The following is a 22527-nucleotide window of genomic DNA, read 5'->3' on the forward strand; positions in this document are numbered from 1 at the left end:
CAGATATTGGAAATGTTACTTGAAATGAGAAAACTGTTGGCTTCCCAGATGTTACAAAGAATATTTTTCATACTGTGGTTTGTTCATGTAACAAATTTTAATGTTATCTATAATAGCAGATGTCTGGGGAGATCGTTCATTCAATCTTGTTGGGGAACTCACTTTCTGGTATCAGTTAAATAATAGTCTGAGTAATTTAGCAAACCCTTGTCTCAATGATTCATCTTTAGAATTATTTCCTGTACATCCAAACACAGTAGCATCTTTTCATTTCTGCTATGCTTGTCCATTATCTTCTGCATAATGTTTAATTTCTCAGTCATTCTTCTGTATAATTATGGTTTCAAAATAGTTTAGAGATGATGCTATAAAAATTTGCAGATGTGAAGATAATTCTGCTTGTATTATGCAAGTATTTAATATGATTATTTTAGACAGGCAAATAAATAATTCAGCTTATATGCTTCTATCAAAACTCCATTCAAGCAATAATCCTTTTTGCTCCAAAATGTATCTGGAAGTTAAAAATAACTAATCATTCTAATGCCAATACAAATTCTGGCTACTTGTGCATAGAGTCTACAACTTGTGACAATTTAAGCTATATAGTATATCATTTGATATCTTGTGAAATGTTTAATATTTATATTTACAAGTTTTTACTTTGCATTTCATTACTGTTATAATGGTGGTATTCCTATAATAAGTGTGTGTGCAAAGCATGAGTTCTTTTGAGCGACAGAGATAAGATTAAAATAGCAACTTGCAGTAGTTTTCAGTTTTTCCAAAGATATGCTGAGAAGACATATCTTAAATGAATACCTTTAATGATGCTAAAAATGATGCAGATAAACAAATTCAAACTATTATAGCAGATCACAGATAGCCCTGAACACCGTTATGTTCAGATGAAAAAATTGGGTTTTATAAAGAACTTTTCCTAGTTCGTAGAGTATATTAAAGTTACTTTACAAATAGTGGACCCAGTTGTCCTCAATTAAATATATGGGGCTTTTCAGAATCTGTCCCACTACTTTAAATATTAATTGAATTGTGAGCAGTCACCAAATGTAAAACTTTTGCCACATTTATCTATAAAAACATCAGAACTTTTTTTTTTTTTTTTTTTTTTAACAAAAGTTGAGTATTGACAAGCATGTCTTTGCCTGACCAACACGTTGCAGAGTCTACCATACAGAGCCTCCATTTAACATGGCATCTTTAACAATGGCATGTCTCTCCATGCAGCACCGGTATTGTATATGGGACCATAACAAGACTAGATATTTGGAGCAAAAGCAGGACCACTAGCATCTAAGGGCTTGTATACGCAACCCCAAAGTTTGGGCTACAGGGATGTGAACTGCACCACACATTAGTATGTTGTGACTATGTTAATGCAAACTATGTATCTTGCAGTTTGTGTTCACATGATCTACATATGGCGGTTACAGCAAGCTAATTTATTGCTCAATAAAATCTTGACTTTAAGCTTCTCTTACTGCCAGTTCAGTTACTACATTTAGGTCTTCAAAACTGAAATCAGCCCAGAGTTTATTGTACATTACTGTGGAATGTACATATGGGACAGATTTAAAATTGACAATATGTGGCAATAATTTATTATAGAAGTTTATTCTCTTTCGGAACCATAAAGAAGTTCCAGGAAAAGTACACAATCTATAATGTGCTTTTAAAAAGGAAAACAATGTTTCTTTTCTTTCAGTGGTTGTTACTAACTGAAGTAGATAATTTGGTTGTTTGCTTCAGTTTTCTTCCACCACCCTCCATCAAATTTCCTCTGCCGCTAATACAGAGAAAGTGAAGTTTTCCTTTCCCTTCTTTCTTTGTCCTACTTCATTGCTTTTACTAATTCATCCCCTTCTCTATCCTCCCTCCCTCCTTCACCTGGGGGGGGTCTATAATATATTTTAAAACATAAAAAAATAATGGAACTAAATGTTTGTCAGCCATCACTCGTCTCACTTTCTCTATATGCTGTATTCCTTTCCTTTTGTATATTTATTTTAACTTTTGGATTGTAAGTTCTTTGGGGCAATGGCTGCATTTTTCTTTGCTTTTGGAAAGTACCTGGCAATTTTTGAATGCTACTGAAATATAAATAATATGACAGTAATTGAATTAAAGTGTTGTGTTCGCTCATTTCATCCTTTTCTAGACCCAGTCCAAAATGTGGTGCAGGTTTTGGAGAAGCAGTACTTGGAAGAGAAGCAGAGTGCTCTTGAGGAGCAGAGGATGATGTATGAGCGTGAGCTCGAGCAACTCAGGCAGCAGCTTTCTCCAGAAAGGCAGCATCAGCACGGCAGTGACAGGCTCTCATACATAGCTCAGACTGCCCAGCAAAAAGTAAACATCTGGACAGAAGAGAGGTGAGAATACTGGAGTTAAAAACCAATATGAATGAGAAATACAAAGGAGAGGGCTGGGGGATAGAAGGACATTGTTAAACTGCAGTATCAGACCTGTCTTCAACCCAGTTAAATCCCACTTTTATTTCATTCAGAGCTAGATTCTGACCTCTACTGCAGTGTGGGGCTTTCCATTGGTTTGGTATGGTATCTCACATGCACCTTTGAGAGCAGAATTTTGCCCTGAGTGGTGTGGTGACTTATTTTTCTCCCCATGAACTCTTCATAGAGCAGTTCAGGTGCTATACAAGTGTTACATTCATACAGTTTTAACACTCCCTGCATGTGTTGCTGACAGATTACTTGAGGGAGGGAGGAAAGGGACAAATATGTAAGATCCAGCTTTGTCAAATATTACTGTGCCATCAGTGTACCTAACACTGTGAGAAAACAGTCCATGCCCTAGGAATCTAACAATGTGCATCGAGCTCAGAAAAAATTCAGAAACACACGACGTGCACAAAAAAATTAAAGGTTTTCTCTCAAGTTGTGCAAATTTTTAAAAATAAATAAATCTGCTTTTAGAACACTGTTGTTGAAGGGCCTCACACAAAATGTGCATTTTGAGGAATGATTTTGAGTAGAAGCAGGTTGTTTAGTGTGCAAGGGAAACATAGGAATTCCAATCATAAGGGATGGTGTGGAAAAACACAGACAAAGCATGGGTGAAAGACTCACAAGGGACTTTTGGGAAGGAAATTTGGAAGGAGAGCTAAAGAAGTTAGAGGAGGAGGAGGAGGAAATGCGCCAAGTTTAGGAAGGGGTAGGGATGTATATTGAAGATGACAGAAGCTTGTTGATGTAGGAGGTGAGAGGAAGCTATTGGACTCACAGAGGGGAGTGATAAGATTTTCAGCAGCTGCATTTTGTTGTAAACAAAGTAATATTTTGTTCTTGGTTCTGTGATTCGTCCAACAGAAGGAGTGGCTAAATGGACTACTAGTTTTTTGTCCAACTGTTTTCTGTGAATGTTTATTTGCATTGTACAACAGAGACTTCATTGTTCACTCATCTCTTTTTATAAATGGTGACTTTGAGCACTCCTTTCTATCTTGGTGTATTTCCACTTCCTCCATAAAAAGTCAATGTAAAACAAAAGTCTAAACAGAGTAAGCCAAAATTGTCTTGCCTCATTCAGACCCAGAATGTAGGAAACAGAAAATAGAATCAAGATCTAATCCTGTAAAACCATGCATTTTGTGTTAGTTTTTGTGCAAGCCTTGCTTTCAGCATTCACAAAGTCTGCCAGACGGGGCTTGAAAAAAATCTGCTCGTCTATTCACAAGTGATAACTAGAAAGATGTCACAAAGAAGGAGGGAAAACTGTACTATTTCAGTTTTAATTAAAAATTGTTTCTAGCTCTTAGAGATGTAAAGAGAACCATCCTAATGTGAACTGAATGCAAAATGATGCAGTCTCATCTTCCTGAGTTTGCAGACAAAGCTCTAGTACTTTTATAGCTTCTTGCCGCTTTGCCAAGTAGCAGATTGAAATGAATAGGCCTCTGGTCAGATTCACTGTTGCTCTTCATAACTGCCTTGTGAACAGAAGTGAAGCTGTCCCCAAAAAAAAAAAATCACATAATTGATATGGTACCACTGCTTTGGAAAGGCTATGAGCAGCAGCATAGGTAAGAACTGGAGTCACTCACAAGAGAAGTCCACTCACAAAATAGGTGGGAGGGAGGGGTAGAGACTTTTCCACCCCTTCTTACACCTTACAGCAGCCAGAATGCTCTGGAGCAGGAGAATGGACAGAAAATTAGAATGGATGAGAATATCCTCTAGCTTCAGGCTGATATGAAAAGATGAAGCCCCCAAGCAAGAAATGGGACGGGCATGCCAGCACTCTCCCTCTGTACAGCAACTGTTGGGGGAGTTTGGGAGGAATGGGCCTTCAAACAAGAATGTTGTCCTTGAATTTCACTGGTGGGAATCCCACCCTCATAGCTGAGGTCTCTAGGTCCTACTGCAACTTAAAAACCACCACCATCCATGGCTACTATGCATCTGATAAAAATTGAGTCCTATCAAATTATTTTAATGAGTAAAAGGCATCCTGCAAGAAATAGTGAACATTTCCAGTCCTGCAGAATATTTTCTTAGACTTAATTTTTTGAGCTCTAAAGGAGGCTCAGGCTTGAAGAGGGGGGAAAAGGTCCATGTATTGGAAAGAGAAATCAAGAGAAGTCAGTGGGGAATGTCTAGCGTTAATTAGGCGGTAAAGCCACAATAGTATTTTGAGGGGGAAGAGGGTATCTACTGACCACGTGATGGGAAGTATGGAAAACATATTTCATATTCTAGGGCACAACACCCTCTGTTCAGTTTGAAAGGCAAGGTGTAGTAGACTGGACTTGCATGGAACGTGACTGGTGTGTATTATAGTGGCACATTCCAAGTGCCACTATAGGTAAGGGTTAGCTGCTGTTTGTTTTAAAACCAAGGTCTTTCAAGACTCGATATCAGATGGATATTTGCTTTTGTTTGTATCCAAATGGAACTTGGCATACACACTTTGTATAGTAAAAACACCAAAATCCCAGCTGAAACTTATTTTGTTAGCTTCAGTTTCTGTGGCATGTTTTTGTGGTGCCCTAATTACATTCCCACAGCTACACAAAGAAAACAAGAATTAAAATATACAAAAAATGAAAACTCCCCAGACTAATAATTGGCTGAGGTAACAGCCCCACCTACCTACACTATGCTTGTCACCCATTCCTTCCCCAAAAGCCTGAGAAAAAGAAATTGGCTTTGTAGCATTCCCAGAAAGTTGTTAAATTCAGGCTCTACTTGGACCAAGAAAGGGAGCCAACGACTTCTCCTGGAAAGAGTCTTGTCATCACCCTCCTTCCCTTTTTAAATTAGTAACCTGTTAGCTTGAGTACATCTGCTGATCTGACATGAGGAAGCATCACACGGAGAAAAGGGGGTATATTTTATATAGCCAGACCCCATGCTATTTACGGCATTTTTAGATCAAAAACACATTCAATTCCACATGGAAGCCAGCAGTACAACAGAGCTCGCATGTTAGTGAATAAGTAGTTGCTCTAGCTTCAGCTTCCTGATGATCCCACAATATGTGTCTCAGTAGAATGCATAATTGCCATCTAATCTCAAATTGCTGATGGCATAGATAATGGTAGTAAGAGGGATGGGGAAAGGAGTTTCCCTCTTTGCCCCGAAGCAGGTGGAATAGGTGGCTGGAGGAGGAAAGGAAGCAGTCTTGGACACAGCTGCTGCCTGAGTATCTGGCCTCTAACTAGGTCCCACTTGTATTGTAGAGCTGAGCCAGATAGGAAATAGGCACTAAACTGGGTACTTTAGAATACTAAAGACACCACAAAGCAGGCCACCTCGCTAATCCTACCAATGGTCTTATCCCTTACTGTTCAACATGTACATAATTTTGTGTTACCTTGCATGAAAGAGCTTTCATGGCAGAAGAACAATTGCCCAGAACTACTGTCTGGAACTCCACTCAAAGAAGAAAAGTGTAGCCACTCAAGAGCAGTTCCTGCTAGGGACTACAGGCATGACAACAATACGGTATGGTCTGTGGTATTTAAGGCATCTGACAGATCTAAAAGAGTAGAAACAAAATATCCATTCAGCCAAACTCTGCCTATATCTACATGCCCCACAGAACAAGCTTGCCACTTCTCCCAAACTTGTCTCTAATCCTCTATAATTGATTTTCTTAGGATTTTGTGTGTGTGTATGTATGGTGGCAAGATGGCCAATGTTAGAAGGGTGGGTTCTGCACTTTTCTTGGCAAGGGGCTAAGACGCCAAGACGCCCTTGCCCCTGCTCTTGGGATGCTGAGGTCCCTGATAGTAGCCAGGAAAGGTGATAGAGGAGGGAAGCGGGGGAGGGGTCTGGGTTTGTTCCTCACTCTGAGCCCCAGCCCCTCTCAACCCTGCAGGTTCTTACCCTCTTTCTCCTTGGGTGGAGAACCTTCGGTCCTTAAACGTTAGGAAAGGAACCTGCTGGGGCAGGGTCTCCCTTACTTCAGTTCACTGGTTTTTCAAATCTTACAACACCTCCAGTCCTCTTCCTCTGACTGCCTGGAGCAGGGGGTTTTCTTAGGTTCCTGACGGGGCTTAATTGACTACAGGTGCTCCAATTAACCTGTAACAACCCTCCCTAGTCTACAGGGAGCCATGCCTTAATTAGTCTAGGGCTTATATATTTCCCCTGTACCATTCTACCACTGCTCCCTGGCCCTCCTATATCACTACATACATACATACATACATGCATACATGCATACATACATACAAACAATCAGTCCTGGGGACTAAGGAATCTGAGGTTTAATTATGGATTTTATGCAAGAAATTATGGGATACAATATACTCCCTTGTAAGTGCTGCTACGCATCTGGGATGTGCAGACCCCTAAAACAAGGCAGAAATGATTGGGCTGCTCTCTCTATTACCCAAAGAATAAACATGTAAAACTTAAAAAAATTAATGTTAGGGATCCTACATGAGGAGAGTCTAGACTAGACCATATGCAGGTTGTTGCTGCCAGTTTTCATATTAGATTAGGTTTGTTCAAACAGGTCTGGGAACCCTTTTTGGAATTCATACAAAGGGTATTAACCTGCACACAATGCTTCAGTTGTTAATTTGTGCAAGTATTTTTTAATTATAGGGTGCATTTGATATGTGGAACATGTGATGTTTTATACTAGGGATGGCTAGTATAGTGGGCCATGGAATCGTACACCACAGGAGGGCCCCCCAGCTAGCCTTATCTTTTTAATAAGAAGGTGTAGACACAGGTTGTAGATTCCAGCATGTAGTTTGTGTAAAGATGAAGCATCGTATGCTGGGGCTGGTAGTCTCTGGGGGCCACACCTCCAGATGAAAGGGAAAGACAGATGTGATGTATTTTATTGCAAAATTAAGAGCAGCCTTCAGGCTCCTAGCAAATTACCAATAAAGCAATTCCTTTGTAAGTGTGACTTTTAGTTGGGAAAAGTTTGGGTGTAATTGCTCTGGGCTTTCCTCCATAGCTGTATGTTTATTTCATATACTAAGATTTTTCTCAATAAAATGATGTATAAGACACATTTAGTGTTAGTACAGCAGATTTCTTTGCAGATTTGTTTAAGAAAAAAAGGACTTTACTAGCAATTCTGTTTGTGACCTTCCAATAATAAAAATAGGTTTCCTTCTATTTTTCATGTTACCTGCTGCACTACAGGGATGAATTGTTCCGGCAGAGCCTGGCTAAACTTAGAGAGCAAATAGTAAAGGCCAACACACTGGTGAGAGAAGCAAACTTCTTAGCAGAAGAAATGAACAAGCTAACTGATTATCAAGTGACACTTCAGATCCCTGCTGCAAACCTCAGTGCCAACAGAAAGGTAAAAAGAGCTAATCTCAGAAAGATGGAATTATTTTATTGTCCTGACCATGCAGGAAGAAATATGAGATGCAGAGTTTGTTGGTTAACTAGGCCCTAATTTTACTCATCTAACATCTGAGAATACCTGGCAATCAGTTGTACAGTGCAGGTCATCATTCTTTTGTTAATAATTTCCATTTATCTGGGAGTGCTGCTGTCAGCCCTCACCTTTCCCAGCCAGCCTGTTGTTGGGACCCTAACGGCCTCCTCTTGTATGAGAGTTAAGGAGGACTGGAAAAGGGGGAGGGAGTTGGCTCCCCACTGTATCAACCCCACCCTTTTTCAGGCTTCCTTAGATGATTCCTCCCCCTAAATCTACTTCAGCTCCTGCTTATCAGTGAACTGTATCCCCTGTGTAACAAGTACCTGCTAGCTACTGAGTTTCAATATTTTGACTAGTGCTGTCAATTAATCACAGATAACTCACGGGATTAACTCAAAAAAATAGTCATGATTAATCTCAGTTTTAATCGCACTGTTAAACAATAGAATACCAATTGAAATTTATTAAATATTTTGGATGTTTTTCTACATTTTCCTATATATCTTGTATTCGGTGTTGAAACAGTATTTTTCAATTCATCTCATACAAGTACTGTAGTGCAATATTTTTATCCTGAAAGTGCAATTTACAAATGAAGCATTTTTTATTACATAACTGCACTCAAAAAAAAAAAACAATGTAAAACTTCAGAACCTACAAGTCTACTCAGTCCTACTTCTTGTTCAGCCAATTATAGAATCATAGAATATCAGGGTTGGAAGGGACCTCAGGAGGTCATCTAGTTCAACCCCCTGCTTTACCTTTACAAGAAATAATGCTTCCCACTTCTTATTTACAATGTCAACAGAAAGTGAGAACAGGCATTTGCATGCAACTTTTATAGCCGACATTGTAAGGTATTTACATGCCAGATATGTTAAACATTCGTATGCCCCTTCATGCTTCAATCACCATTCCAGAGGACATGCTTCCATGCTGATGATGCTCGTTAAAAAAATAATGCGTTAAATAAATTTGAGATTGAACTCGTTGGGGGAGAACTGTATGTCCACTGCTCTGTTTTACCCACATTCTGCCATATATTTCATGTTATAGCAGTCTTGGGTGACGATCCAGCACATGTTCATTTTAAGAACACTTTCACTGCAGATTTCACAGAACACAAAGAAGGTACCAATGTGAGATTTCTAAAGATAGCTACAGCACTCGACCCAAGGTTTAAGAATCTGAGGCCTTGGCTACACTTGCGAGTTACAGCGCAATAAAGGCGCCCAGATTGCTGTACCTCATTCCCCGTCACACTGGCAAGGCATGTACAGCGCTGTGTCTCCGCAGCTACAGCGCTGCTGGTACTCCACCTCCCCGAGAGGATTAACAGCTATTGTGCATTGGCTGAGACGCTCCAGTGTAAACAGGGAGTAATGTTATTACACACTGATTGACCTCTGGAAACTCCCCACAATCTTTTTAACTGAAGCCTCCTCTCTTGTTTTGTTGTGAACTCCGGACGCGGAAGTACTATTCCAAAGCTCCGTTTCGGGGCTGCTTATCAAAAAAACAAACACAGCTACTGTTTGCTTTGAATGAGTGAGAGGTAGGCAGGGAGGCTCGGTTCAGAGTGCCGACACCTAATGTTTGCTTGAAAAGAGAGGCGACATGGAGCTGGGAAGGGGGTTGGGGTCCATTTCGGTGAAAGGCTGCTTATCTCGTCTATGAGAAAAAAAAAGAAACGGCTGCGGTTTGCTTTCGGTGAGTGAGAGGGAGGCGGTCTGTACTTACAAGACAGCATGCTGACACACTCTCAGCCCCCCCAAAAACCCACTCTCTCTCCCCCCACACTCCGTCACACCTCACCCGCCCACCCCCATTTAAAAAGCAAGTTGCAGCCACTGGAATGCTGGGATAGCTGCCCATAATGCACCGCTCCCAATGCAGCTGCAGATGCTGCAAATGTGGCCACAACAGTGCATTGGCAGCTGTCAGTGTGGACAGACTGCAGCACTTTCCCTACTCAGCTGTACGAAGGCGGGTTTAACTCCCAGCACTGTACATTTGTAAGTGTAGCAAGGCCTGAAATGCCTTCCAAAATCTGAGAGGGACGAGGTATGAAGCATGCTTTCAGAAGTCTTAAAAGAGCAACATTATGATGTGGAAACTACAGAATCCAAACCACCAAAAAAGAAAATCAACCTTCTGATGGTGACATCTGACTCAGATAATGAAAATAAATATTTATTGGTCCGCACTGCTTTGTATGGTTATCGAGTGGAACCTGTCATCAGCATGGACTTGTGTCCCGTGGAATGGTAGTTGAAGCATGAAGGGACATATGAATCTTTAGCACATCTGGCATGTAAATATCTTGCAATGCCAGTTACAACAGTGCCATGAGAATGCCTGTTCTCATTTTCAGGTGACGTAAACAAGAAGCGGGCGCCATTATCTCCTGCAAATATAAACAAGCTTGTTTGTCTAAGCGATTGGCTGAACAAGAAGTAGGATTGAGTGGACTTGCAGGCTTTAAAATTTTACATTGTCTTATTTTTTAATGCAGGTTTTTTTGTACATAATTCTAATATTTGTAAGTTCAACTTTCATGATAAAGAGATTTCACTACAATGCTTGTATTAGGTGAATTGAAAAAAACTGTTTCTATAGTTTTTTACAGTGCAAGTACTTGTAATAAAAAATAAATATAAAGTGAGCACTATACACTTTATTCTGTGGTTTAATTGAAATCAGTATATATGAAAATGTTGAAAACATCCAAAAATATTTAAATAAATTGTATTCTAATATTGTTTAACAGTGTGATTAATTGTGATTAATTTTTTTAATTGCTTGACAGCCCTAATCTTGACCTAACATCCTTTCCTACCTCACTGGGTCCCTTACTTGCTGTGGGGAAGGCAAAAAAAACCCACCCCACCTCAGCCAATCTGGGGGTGAGGGAAAAACTCTGTCCCAGCCTCAAAAAAAAATCACAACTAGTGCAAGCCCACAGGAGATCACAAAACCTAGTCCTACTACAACCCCATGGGAGAGAACGTGGGTACTGCTGATATTGTGATTGGGAGAGAGAGAGAGTAAGTTCTTTCTGGAATTCATGAGTACAGGTACCCTCCCGTTCCTCCAGTACACATGGTGAGTCAATGCCACTATCTGCTCTGGCCACTTCCTGGTCCCCCCAGCGTGGCTCTGGTAGGTCCGTTGCCCTAGCCCCTCCCTCGTAACCCAGATGCAGGTAGGACCCATAAAGGAGCGCTGTCCTCTTTTTCTGTGCTGCCTAGGCAGAGTCATCACATTCAATTGCGGTGAGCACACTTTTATTTTAAAAGGAGGACATTATCATGTTTAGGTCCAAAACTTAGTCATTAAAGTTAATAGTAGGTGGAGTATGGACATTTACTACTTAATATGTGGAGAGTAAATAGCTTTTAAAATAAGAGAGCAACATTAATTATAGCTCCTATAACTTTCTTTTACCCGTATCCTTCCATCCATGCATGCACAGCATGGGAGCTGATGACACTTGTTCTGTTTTCTTGCTGTGCAACCTAAGTAGAGTTCCTTGCTTTTTAAATTCAAATTGGGAAGATTTAAAAAAAACAACAACACTTTTTTGGGCCTATGTGATATTGTCTTTACAAAACTTCAAATAACCTATTTAGCCTTTTAAGAGGCTTATTGACATTTGAGATGTATAGTAAAATCTAGGGCTGTCATTATCACTTGAATTTGAGAGATTATTTTTATTTAACACACCTACATAAAAAATAAGTTATTTGAGAAAGACAAAGGGAAATAGCCACTGGATCTTCACAGCACTACATGCTGAGTTAGTGGGCAGAATATAAAAGGGAGCCATGTACTCTATATTTTAGTACTCTTTGAGAATATAGTTTGAGTGAGGAGTTTAAATATTTTGAAGTACAAATTTCTGTGCAGTCAATGATTATTATTCTCTGACTCAGAGGGGGGCAATAGTAAGTGAGCCAGCTATTCAAGTAAGAAGAAAAGGAAAAGGTACTCAAGTGTGGACTATTGAGAAACTGGAGAACAAATTGATTGACATGAGAGACCTATATCAAGAATTGAAGGAGAACGTTCCTGAGGTATTTAAAATACATTTAAAAATGTCAAAATGTATGTATATGTCTATATCTTTACAGGTTCAGTACAAAGAATGTAAATATGTGTATATAAACCAGCATGTACAAATACTGTACTTTGGTGAAAAAGAATTTTCTGCATGAGTTGATGGAATTGTGAACAATACTGAAATGCAGAATGTACATTACAATGCAGAATAAAAAATAGCTCCTCATTCTGCTCTCATATATGCACATTACATTTTTATTGACATAATTCCAATTAACATGACACCAGTGGAATTGGCACAAGTATTTGAGAACAGAATTTGGTCCTGGAATTTAAAATTTGCTACACTTTCCCTTGTGTATTTTTTGTACATGTTAACTTCAAAGCCCTAAGTAGAGTTGGTATTTGGTTAGAATTAAAATATCGAGTTGGCCATAAGTGTAAAAATATTTATAATGCTTATACATACATTTCATGCGTATATGTAATCATATTAGACCTTGCCTCATTATATCTTGCCAGAGAATGAAATAGGATTTGGTTGTTCAAGAGTGTGCCCTTTAAATTGCCAGGTCGGAATACATCAGCAGCATGCTATCACATAGCTGATATGGGGAGCACAAATTATTCTGACTCCTGCAGTCTATGTGGAGCATTATTCTCACAACAGTTTGAGCAATCACTTGGCTTCTGTGTGCATTATTGCTGCTTTGGACAGGATGATAAGAAATACCTTCTTTTAAATCATGTTTGTATTGTGGGTCTGATCCTGCACACATTGAAGTCAATGGGCGGTTGATTTCGGTGAGCACAGGAGTGCTAAAATGTACATTCTTGAGTATTAAAAGTACATCTCTTGGTTGTACTAGTCTATTTTCTTGGGCATGAATTATCTTTCCTGGAAGTATGTAGTGCACTATATGCTGTAACAGTACTACTGTGGTTCAAATGTTTGTATTTGGAAAGGGAGGGGAAGAGGCAGGCAAAGAGGAGGAGCAGGATACAGGGTTCTCATGCATCCACAGAGCAGTATACATCTCTATGGGGATTCCTAGCTAGATACTTTGAGGTGGAGCCAGATGATCTGCTGCCATGCATGGGGTGTTTGTATTTAAAAATCTGTGGAGATAATTTCAGCCATGTAGCAGTAAGGAAGCAGCTCCAGACCTGGGGGAGATTCCTCCTTGAGTGCTCCCTTAGCGCCTCTTGCTCTTGCAGTCTTCCTCAGAATCCAGCCCATATATCTAACTGGGTATTGGGAAAATAATTTGATTCTTTCTTTTTAAAGACCAGTTTCAGATGAGATATAAGGAGGTGCAACTCCTTGAAGTCCTTGGAATTGCACCGATTTAGAACAGGGTCTGAATTTGGCTGAAGCTCTTTCAAAATGTAGGTCATATATTTTATTATTTGTATGAGTGAAACTAAATTATTTAATGATCCCCATCCCAAAGATCTTATTTGAATTTTGTGGTGAGCTTCACATCTAAATTTAGGTGTGGTGTGATGACAGAGAGAAACATCAGTGGAGTGGAGTGGGGTGACTAAGGGTAAAGGTCACAGAATAAAAAATATGTTTGTTCTGTTTGGGTTTGTGCGCATTTTGATCCACTAAGTTTACAACTTTTAAAAGTAATTAATGTACCTTTTTAAAAAAAACAAAACAGATAAGGAAGCCCATTGGTAAAAAAGGTGACCCTTTCTATGAAGCACAAGAGAACCATATCTTAATTGGAGTAGCAAATGTCTTTTTGGAGTGCCTTTTCTATGATGTTAAACTTCAATATGCGGTGCCGATCATCAGCCAGCAGGGGGAGGTAAGGCTAAATAAAATCTTAATGTATTGGTAATGTAATGCAAGTGGAAAGAGGGAGTGAAATTAGTTCTGTTTTTGTAATCTGTTTTATAGATAAATATCTCACACTAAAATTTTGAGTAACCTAAATGTTGGTTTTTTTTAAATTTTTATAATGAGTCTTTTTTGTACTTTTAAATATGCAGTCAGCAAAAAACTGTTCATTTTATGGCTAAGAAAATTTGTTTGACTAAAAACGTAAAATGCATTTTGTGAGGGTAATTTGGCAGACAAGTAATAAAAGGTCAGAGATTAAGGCCTCTCAGCTCTTTACAAAATTTCTTTAACCCCAATTAAAATTCAGCCACAAATCCACTGAAGTAATGACCCTAAGTACTTTTACCATTGTGGGTGAATTAAAAAGTGAAAAGTTGAATAGTGGGATAAATGTATCATGCATTCATTTCCTCCATAGTTTCTCCCTTTTATTTTTCCTTGTGATATTATTTCCCTTCTATTCAGTGTTTAAGGTGGCATTTCAGTTCCACTGTTTGTTGCCTGCTCCCCTTCTCTCCCCTTTGAAGTTGGATATTATACAATGTTCTAATGTTATTAAAGCATAAGTACTTAGTATTTGTGCTTCAGGTTGCAGGACGGCTGCATGTTGAAGTGATGCGAGTCACTGGTGTTGTTCCAGAACGTGTACCAGAAGGGGATGACTCTTCTGAGAACTCCAGTGAGAGCGGAAGCCTGGAAATCATGGACAGCAATGGAGAAATTATTCACAGAGCAAAAAAGCTCACCTGCAGGGTAAATAGGAGACAATCTGTTAGTTGAGACATTTTTTTAAAAAACAAATATATTGTTACAATCCAATGTAAATATTAAATTTTGCAAGACTTGGTTATTTAAGATGATGTTAATAGGAAAGAGACTCATCTCTTCCACTCTGATTCAGATGTAGTCCAGATTAGTAGTGATCATAAATGATTACCATTGAATGACTGTGAATTGAGTGGTTTAAGTTCAGTTTCTAGTGGACACAGGTCCACACCACAAATACTGACATCCCAAGAGACACCCTTCTTGGCAGTCACAGAAGAGGTGATCCTTGCATTTCAGGGTTGATTTGTCAAGTAGAGAAGTTTTTGTGGCTGTTTATGCTCTGTGGTTAGAGACTATTTCAATGTCAGTTGCCATCAGTACAATCCCTTCAAAAAATAATTGTGTGTATATATAGTTTTAAAATGTAAACTTACATATTCAATTTTGGGAGCCTAGCATTTTACACGATCAAAAACGTAGATCTAGGTCTGCAAGTTAAATACTTAAACTCTGCACACACATGCATCTGAGGTTTTGTATATGCAAAACTGCAGGCTTCCAGAATAGATGCATGTTTAGAAAGTGTTTGAGGTCTCTTTTTTGAAAAATTGGTCCTGAATGTTAATTGTCACTTACATGCTTTAGTTTTTAAACAATCTGTAAGAGGAAATAATCACATTACTTTAAGTGTCTATTTATCTCACCCAGGTAAAAATAAAAGAAGCAACTGGACTACCACTGAATCTGTCTAACTTTGTCTTCTGTCAATACGCATTCTGGGATCAGGATGAGTCAACAGTAGCAGCCCCAGTGGTCGATCCTGATGTGCCATCACCTCAGAGCAAGGAAGTTCAGTTTACAGTGACCTTCTCTCACTGTAAGGTAATGATTTTATTTTAAAACAGCATATCAGGAGGGCAATATGTTTGAGATGAACTATTCAGAGCATGACTCTGAATGGCATGTAAACTTTTGGGGAGAAAATGCAACTAAATGTCCTGTATCACAATCCCTAGGAAACTGTGTTTTGGGGGAGAAACTCAAATTTATAATATGCTGTAGTCATATAATAGTCATAGCTTGTTATAATTTAGTTGTATGTTCAAAACAGTTGTCTTTAAACTTGTAAGGAAACACCAATACTTATAATGAGATTTTGCTATGTATTAATTGAAGTTTTAACGATATCAGTAATTTAGAGAGCGTAAACATAAGGCTATTTAGAGTGTGGTTGAAATGTTCATAACGTTGAAATGTTAGAAACGCACATATATGGATTCTTGAGCTTTGTCTCAAGTCTTCTCTGCCATCAAGCCCCTGCCTGTGAATCTAAGGCTTCTCATTCAAATTCTTACCTCTACCATGCAAGCAGAGACCACATTTGCTCTGCCCCCTGTTGCAAATGAAATGAAGAGATTTGATTTATTAATTTAATACAGTTCCCTTCTCTATTTCCAGGACTATGTGGTAAATGTCACAGAGGAATTTCTGGAGTTCATTTCAGAAGGAGCTCTTGCTATTGAGGTGTGGGGGCACAGATGTACTGGCAATGGCAGCTCTGTTTGGGAGGTTGATTCTCTTCATGCTAAAACTAGGACACTGAGAGATAGGTATGAATAAGCTACAAGGAATGATTCCATCAGCTTTCCAAAGAGATTAGGGTGAGATACTTGCAGTGTTAGAGAAACTTACTGATCTGAATTACAAACATTGCTTGTTTGGGGTGTCTCTCTCTAGGTGGAGTGAAGTAACTCGCAGAATAGAAATGTGGATTTCCATACAAGAACTAAATGAGATGGGGGAATATACAGCAGTTGAACTCCATCAGGCAAAGGATGTAAACACTGGTGGGATTTTCCAACTTAGGCAGGTACTGAGTCCTTTTTCTGCCCTGTTAACCTGCTTTAAGAGTATTCTTAAAATGTTGTTCTTAATTTCTCTCTGGTTCTTCTGGTCACTTGTTCAGGGTCATTCTCGAAGAGTTGAGGTGACAGTGAAGCCTGTACAGCATTCGGGAACACTTCCCCTCATGGTAGAAGCCATTCTTTCTGTCTCTATAGGCTGTGTGACTGCCAGATCAACCAAACTACAGAGGGGGTTGGACAGCTACCAGGTAGGGCAACTGGTTAATGTACTGAGTTAATAATTATTTACTTTGCTGTTTGAGAACCTCCTTAAAATAGTTCAAGTTATAAAATCAAAATGGAGGCCAGAGTATTTTAGTGTAATCTCATCCATACATAATATTCTGTTACTTTTGCTCACTTTAACAGATGTCAGGTATATATGTGTGTAATATGTCCTTATAGGCCCAAGTTTGTTCCTGTTGAAGCCAGTGGCAGAACACCTACTAATGTCATTCAGAGCAGATTTTGGTGCAGAAATGCACATTACCTATGTGTGTATATACACACATTTAATATACATATCAGTTCACTATAGAGCCACCTAACTTTCCCTTACCTGTTTACAGTTGCATATATAATAGAAGTGCTCAGTCATAATGTTATATCTAAGGGCTTGTCAATATTTTGTACAATCCATTATTTTCAGGGGTTCCTACCTCTACCATAATAATGTTGATTTGATTCCTTAATTCCTGCCTATTGTCTAGTGTTACCTGTTCTCTTTAGAAATTTGACCGCATCTTGTCTGTTTAAAAACTTGTGCAGTATGTATAAGAAGCAAAATACGTTTGAAAAAAAATTATCATATACACTAACAACAATACTCATCTCACAAGTGAGATACTAAGATCAAGTAAGAAAATTGAGACCAGTACTTTTATTTATTAACCAATATCATATAACCAAACAAAAATGCAATGAAATCCACTAATTGTATGACTCCAGTGATTAAATTTTATAAATGCTTTGCCTTTGTACCAGTTTGTGTGTGATGGAAATGTTTGGGGTTTTATTGGTATGTGGTTTTTTCAGTGTGCTGTTTTGTCAAGAAAAATGCATGTTCTTTGTGTTTTACAAAATTTATTTTCTCCTACCAGAGAGATGATGTTGATGGTGGTGATATGGATAGTTATCAGGTATTGCTGCTGTTGCTGTATATCCTATGGCATGGGGCACAGCTAATGCTAATAGCCAGCAACTTTTAAGTGGATAAGAGTATTGGAGCAAGCAAAAGCAGCTTTAAAAATACATTCTCTGCATTAAAAATATTGCCTGGGCTATAAAAACATTGCCATTTCAGTATATATTATATTATAATTTACTTTATAATCTTACACTTAATTTCTTCTTTCTATAGTATTTCCAACAATCAGATCTTCTAACTTCCTGTTACTTTAAAAAATAAATAAGCTTAGCAACTTTAATATTAGAATGAAAATACAGTTTTTTACAATAAAAACATGCAACCTTCATTAACAATTACTATCCAGAATTTACATCGTAGGTTGTTCTTTAAAAAGCAAATTCCTTGTCTTTAGAAAATGTCTTACTGTTTGAAAATGCTAGTAGAGAGGCAGAGTGGAAGTGGTGTGAAATTAAATATTTTAATGAGAAATTTTGTTTTTTAAGCTATTGAAGTTTCGTTTTTGCTTATCTAAAAAAAATTAAAACATTAGTCTGCATTTTGTATTCTGAGTAGCTTTAGAGATGTTAAAATCTGGAAAGCTAAAAATATGTATCACCAAAAGGTAGCATTTAAAAAGAATAAGAACAAATGCTAAAAATGGAAATCATATTCCTGATATTTTCCTACTTCTAAGACTTATATTTGATTTTGGCACTTGGAAGAAGCAAAACCTTATTCAGGCATAGGTGTTAACATCCCTTAATATAGTATAGTATGTTCTGCAGTAGTCTTCAAAATGTCAGTTTAGGTACTAACTTCCTGCGGGCTGTTTGTGCGCTTCCTGATACCTTGAATCACAGAGAAGAATAGTCCAAGTTTTCCTGTGATGTCATAAAGCATGAATGCATGATAGATTTTATTTGCATGGGGAATTTTTTATTGCACTGATGGCAGCTAGTAACAGAATTTTGTGCAGGTTTAAGGGTACACTGACCTGTCTGCAGTCTTCCGGAAAACACCTGGCCAATGTATAATACCTATTTTTCCCCATTCCACTGCTATTAAACAGTTTGGATGCCACTTGCCTGGTCTTAATACTTACCTGTAAATCACAAATTCTGTATATGAAATGTTGATAGCATAAAAATTATACAGCAGCTGGTACAGTTTCAACTTTTCATGCTTTTCCTCTCGTAATTTGAAACTTGAAAGATACTGACCTTTAATTTCTGGATAGTGCTTAATCAGTGTGCATGATATAAATGAAAGCTTCCTGCATATTAATCATGCAAAACTGTTCAATAGCATTTCTGATCACAAATTATCACATACAGTTGTATGTCCTTTGTAAAGTTCAGTATTGTATATTCAGGAAAATATTTTCTCTCCTCACATTAGGAAGAAGATTTAAACTGTGTGCGAGAAAGGTGGTCTGATGCGCTCATAAAACGCAGGGAGTACTTAGATGAACAGATTAAAAAAATCAGCAATAAGCAAGGTTTGTATCACTTGAAGCTTAAAATCTATTTGTACTTTATCCCCCTTTCCAAACAGACATAGTTTTACTTGACGTGAAACTTAGAATTGTGAGCTTTTGGGGACAAACTTGTCTTCAGTATATCTGTGGACGGTGGTTAGCACGTTGTTTAGAATACAAATAGTAGCTTTTTTTTAAAAAAAAGTCACATTAACCTATAGAGGAACTTTTTCTAATAAAGTGGAAATGTATACAGTAGTTCAGATTTCAGTGTCACAAATCTGCATAGTGTGATTTATAATCTAGTGATAAACTGTAACTTTGTTATAGGGAAATGTGAACTACAAATGTACATCTAAGATGCATCTAAAATCATACATTTAATATATTGTCTCTTTCACTGTAGAGAAAACAGAGGATGAAATAGAACGGGAAGCACGGCTTCTAGAACAGTGGATGGGACTAACAGAAGAGAGGAATGCAGTGCTTGTCCCAGCCCCAGGCAGTGGCATCCCAGGTGCTCCTGCAGATTGGTATGTGTAAAGAGTTCAAGAAGACAAAACCCCAACATCAGTTTTTTGTATGTGTGCATAGCAAATTAAGTGATGACATACGAGGGTCTGATTCACCACTGTTTGTATTTCAGTGTTACACTAGCATTAATTGGTGTAAAGCTGGAAGAACAGTGGTGAATCAGGCCCACAGTCTGTAATATCCTAATATGAATATAAACTATTCCTCACTAAATTTCCTGTTTGATGCTTTGCTTTGGATACAAAAGGAACTGCATCTGAACTTCCTCCTCCAAGAGCAAAGAACTGTTTGGCAAAATTTAATTGAGCTAAGTTGTAGAATGCATAATATATTCAGAATCTGAAAGAAAAGTTGCCTAGCTAAATTGTTATACAGAAACTCTGAGGTAACAATCCTTTAGTTACAATCTGAGCAGTCACGTTAAATCTAAGCGCTTTCTTTCAAGTGGTTATAATCCTGAAGACTACCCATAGGTTGAAATCTTTCATATGTACATTTTGTTGGCTCAAAGACAAATTATAGAAAACTTTTTATAAAATTCCACTTTGCCTTTTTTAAATGTTTGGACCAATTTAAAAAGGTTTTGTTCCCCACTCAAACACACACACACAAGTTTCAGAGGCCTTTATTTGTACTCAGATAGTTAAAACTGTCTTTAAGGGGAAAAAAAAACCAAAACCAAAATCAAACCTGGTTTATATGTAGTCCACACTTCTTAAGTTGGGAGAAACTTGGCTAAGAAATAGTTGTTCTATTTGACTGAAAATAGCATACAATGCTATGTAGGCAGTCTTTCGTTAGCAGTAGAATGGATTAGATGATCTAGTAGATTTTTTCCTATCTCTGATTTCTAGGTTCCTGTGACTTTTCCTTCTCAATTTAGATATTGCTTACCTATTAGCCAAAAATATACATGTTGATATAAATGCTATGGCATTTAATTTCAGTGATTAGTTACACACACACTTACGTGAAAGTCTGTTCACCTATGTGTTTGAGACAATTGAAATAAACAAATAGTGTTTTATTTTAATGTACTATGATTTGACCTTAAAAAAAAAAAAAAGAAGAGTTAATTCTATGTGGGGAAAAAAATATATCAATTCAACGACAATGGGTAGGCACGGAACAAGGCTGAAAATGTGTACACAGAGAACAAGTCATTTAAAGATGAGGTTCCCATAACAATTGAAATGTGCCACGTCACCATGGTGAATGTTTTTATTTAAGCTATATGTATAGTCATATATACAGGAATACAATGTATATAATAGGTGGGTGAATTACTAGATGTATGGGTGCTATAACTTTGAGTATCCTAACTTTTTTTTGTTCAGTTAAATTCTCCACAAAAATGCCTGAAGGTTTTAATCATTGGATGTATTGTACATAAATACTGCATGGATAGCTGCCTGTGCTGCTGGCTTACATATTTATTTTACCATACTGACAGCAGTTTGTTCTTATTTCCAGGACCCCACCTTCAGGAATGGAAACACACATACCTGTCCTTTTTCTTGATTTGAATGGTAAGTTGTACTTTCAGGTTAGGAAATTTCTTTAATGCTGTTTTTACTGAAATAATTGAATTCAGCTCAATTGGTAAATAAAGGGGTGGCCCTGAAAGGCAGGGAAAATAAAACTTGAGTTATGCCTCTGATTCCACTATGTTGTACAGCTTTTGGAAGGCAAAATCATTTTTTTCTGATTTCACAGATTGGTGCAAGTAAGCAGAGAATAACTTTACAACTGAGACCAAATAACAAGGGATTGTAACAGACATGAAGGAGATTTTCCTAAAAGATACTTGAGGAAATTTGGTGCATTATAATGCCCAAAAAGAATCAGGGTTTAAACTTAAGATCAACAGCAGATAGGTAAATCTAGTGCATATTTCAAAAGGTGCTTCAGTTTTATCTTCAAGAACATATTTCTTTAAAGCACTGATAGAAAATTGTCTAAGTGCTGTTGAGAAGTTATGTTGTTGTTGTTTTTGCTCTCCTATTTCAAAAATAATGATTATTTAAACTGCAAGTTAGTAGCATAATTAAAGAGTTTTATGCATAACACAGAGTATTTGAAACTTCTCCCAGTGAAGTCACTGAGTTCTTCATGTGAAAGGACTACCAAAATGAATTCTTAGTGTTTTGTTCTAAAAAGAGATGGCATCTCTTAGCTGAAATTTGTTTTATATCTGAGGGTTTTGGGAAGTTAGCAGGTAGGAGACTAAACAAGATGTTTAGGAAGAACTACCTGATTCAGTGGAATATTACAAAACTTGCTTGACTATGATCCTCATATAGTCCCATGTGTAAAATCAAATGTCCAGATATCCTAGTATTCTAGTCTCCTAAAGATGCCTTGATACCTCAGCGGTGGTTGTGATATGAAAAGCTAGTTGATTATGGATAGATTAAAAAAAAATGTCAGGGCCTTCCTGGCACAATATATTAATTCATGAATCTCTAAAAATCTAGTTTGAAATTTTGTTTGGGTCACAACTGAGAATGAATATTATGGTTTCAGCCTAGTTTTCCCTAGCCCCTTTTGTGTAGGTTGCAAACTTCCCCACAATTTGGCATATTAGTTGAGATTAGCCAACACTTAATACAGTATGAAAGATATACAAAATCACCTGATAGGCCTTTGTAACAATTCAGGCCTTTATAACAATTCAAACTTCTATTAATTTATATCCTTTGGTGTAGAGCTAACTATTTCGTTTTTGTTCTTTGTGTGTTGATTTCATTAGCTGATGACCTCAGTGCCAATGAACAGCTTGTAGGTCCCCATGCATCAGGAGTTAACTCAATACTGCCAAAGGAGCATGGGAGTCAGTTCTTTTATCTGCTCATCATAAAACACAGTGATGATGAGGTAAATTACTAATAAGCCTCCTTCCTGG

At 37.8% G+C, this 22527-nt stretch overlaps 1 protein-coding gene and 1 long non-coding RNA gene across 6 annotated transcripts in view; one reads left to right on the forward strand and one right to left on the reverse strand.

Moving 5' to 3' along the window:
* Positions 1 to 22527, forward strand: part of KIF13A (kinesin family member 13A) — a 200521-nt gene that overhangs the window by 150818 nt on the left and 27176 nt on the right. For 3 of the 5 annotated variants that reach the window (XM_038389681.2, XM_043508323.1, XM_038389684.2), the window contains exons 17-30: positions 2180 to 2390; positions 7650 to 7812; positions 11832 to 11972; positions 13626 to 13775; positions 14399 to 14563; positions 15287 to 15460; positions 16037 to 16188; positions 16316 to 16448; positions 16545 to 16691; positions 17583 to 17621; positions 19010 to 19109; positions 19495 to 19621; positions 21096 to 21151; positions 22375 to 22499. In XM_038389681.2, coding sequence (XP_038245609.1) covers positions 2180 to 2390; positions 7650 to 7812; positions 11832 to 11972; positions 13626 to 13775; positions 14399 to 14563; positions 15287 to 15460; positions 16037 to 16188; positions 16316 to 16448; positions 16545 to 16691; positions 17583 to 17621; positions 19010 to 19109; positions 19495 to 19621; positions 21096 to 21151; positions 22375 to 22499 — 1883 coding nt within the window. The remainder of the gene's footprint in view (positions 1 to 2179; positions 2391 to 7649; positions 7813 to 11831; positions 11973 to 13625; positions 13776 to 14398; positions 14564 to 15286; positions 15461 to 16036; positions 16189 to 16315; positions 16449 to 16544; positions 16692 to 17582; positions 17622 to 19009; positions 19110 to 19494; positions 19622 to 21095; positions 21152 to 22374; positions 22500 to 22527) is intronic. The other 2 variants (XM_038389682.2, XM_038389688.2) reach the window with 1 other exon arrangement.
* LOC122458756 lies at positions 2952 to 6484 on the reverse strand. The gene is made up of 3 exons (XR_006278986.1): positions 6369 to 6484; positions 5854 to 6018; positions 2952 to 3986 (listed from the first exon to the last, which is right to left on the reverse strand). It is a non-coding gene; the product is annotated as an uncharacterized LOC122458756 (long non-coding RNA).

The sequence above is a fragment of the Dermochelys coriacea genome, chromosome 2, assembly GCF_009764565.3.
Source record: "Dermochelys coriacea isolate rDerCor1 chromosome 2, rDerCor1.pri.v4, whole genome shotgun sequence".
NCBI classification, from domain to species: Eukaryota; Metazoa; Chordata; order Testudines; family Dermochelyidae; genus Dermochelys; species Dermochelys coriacea.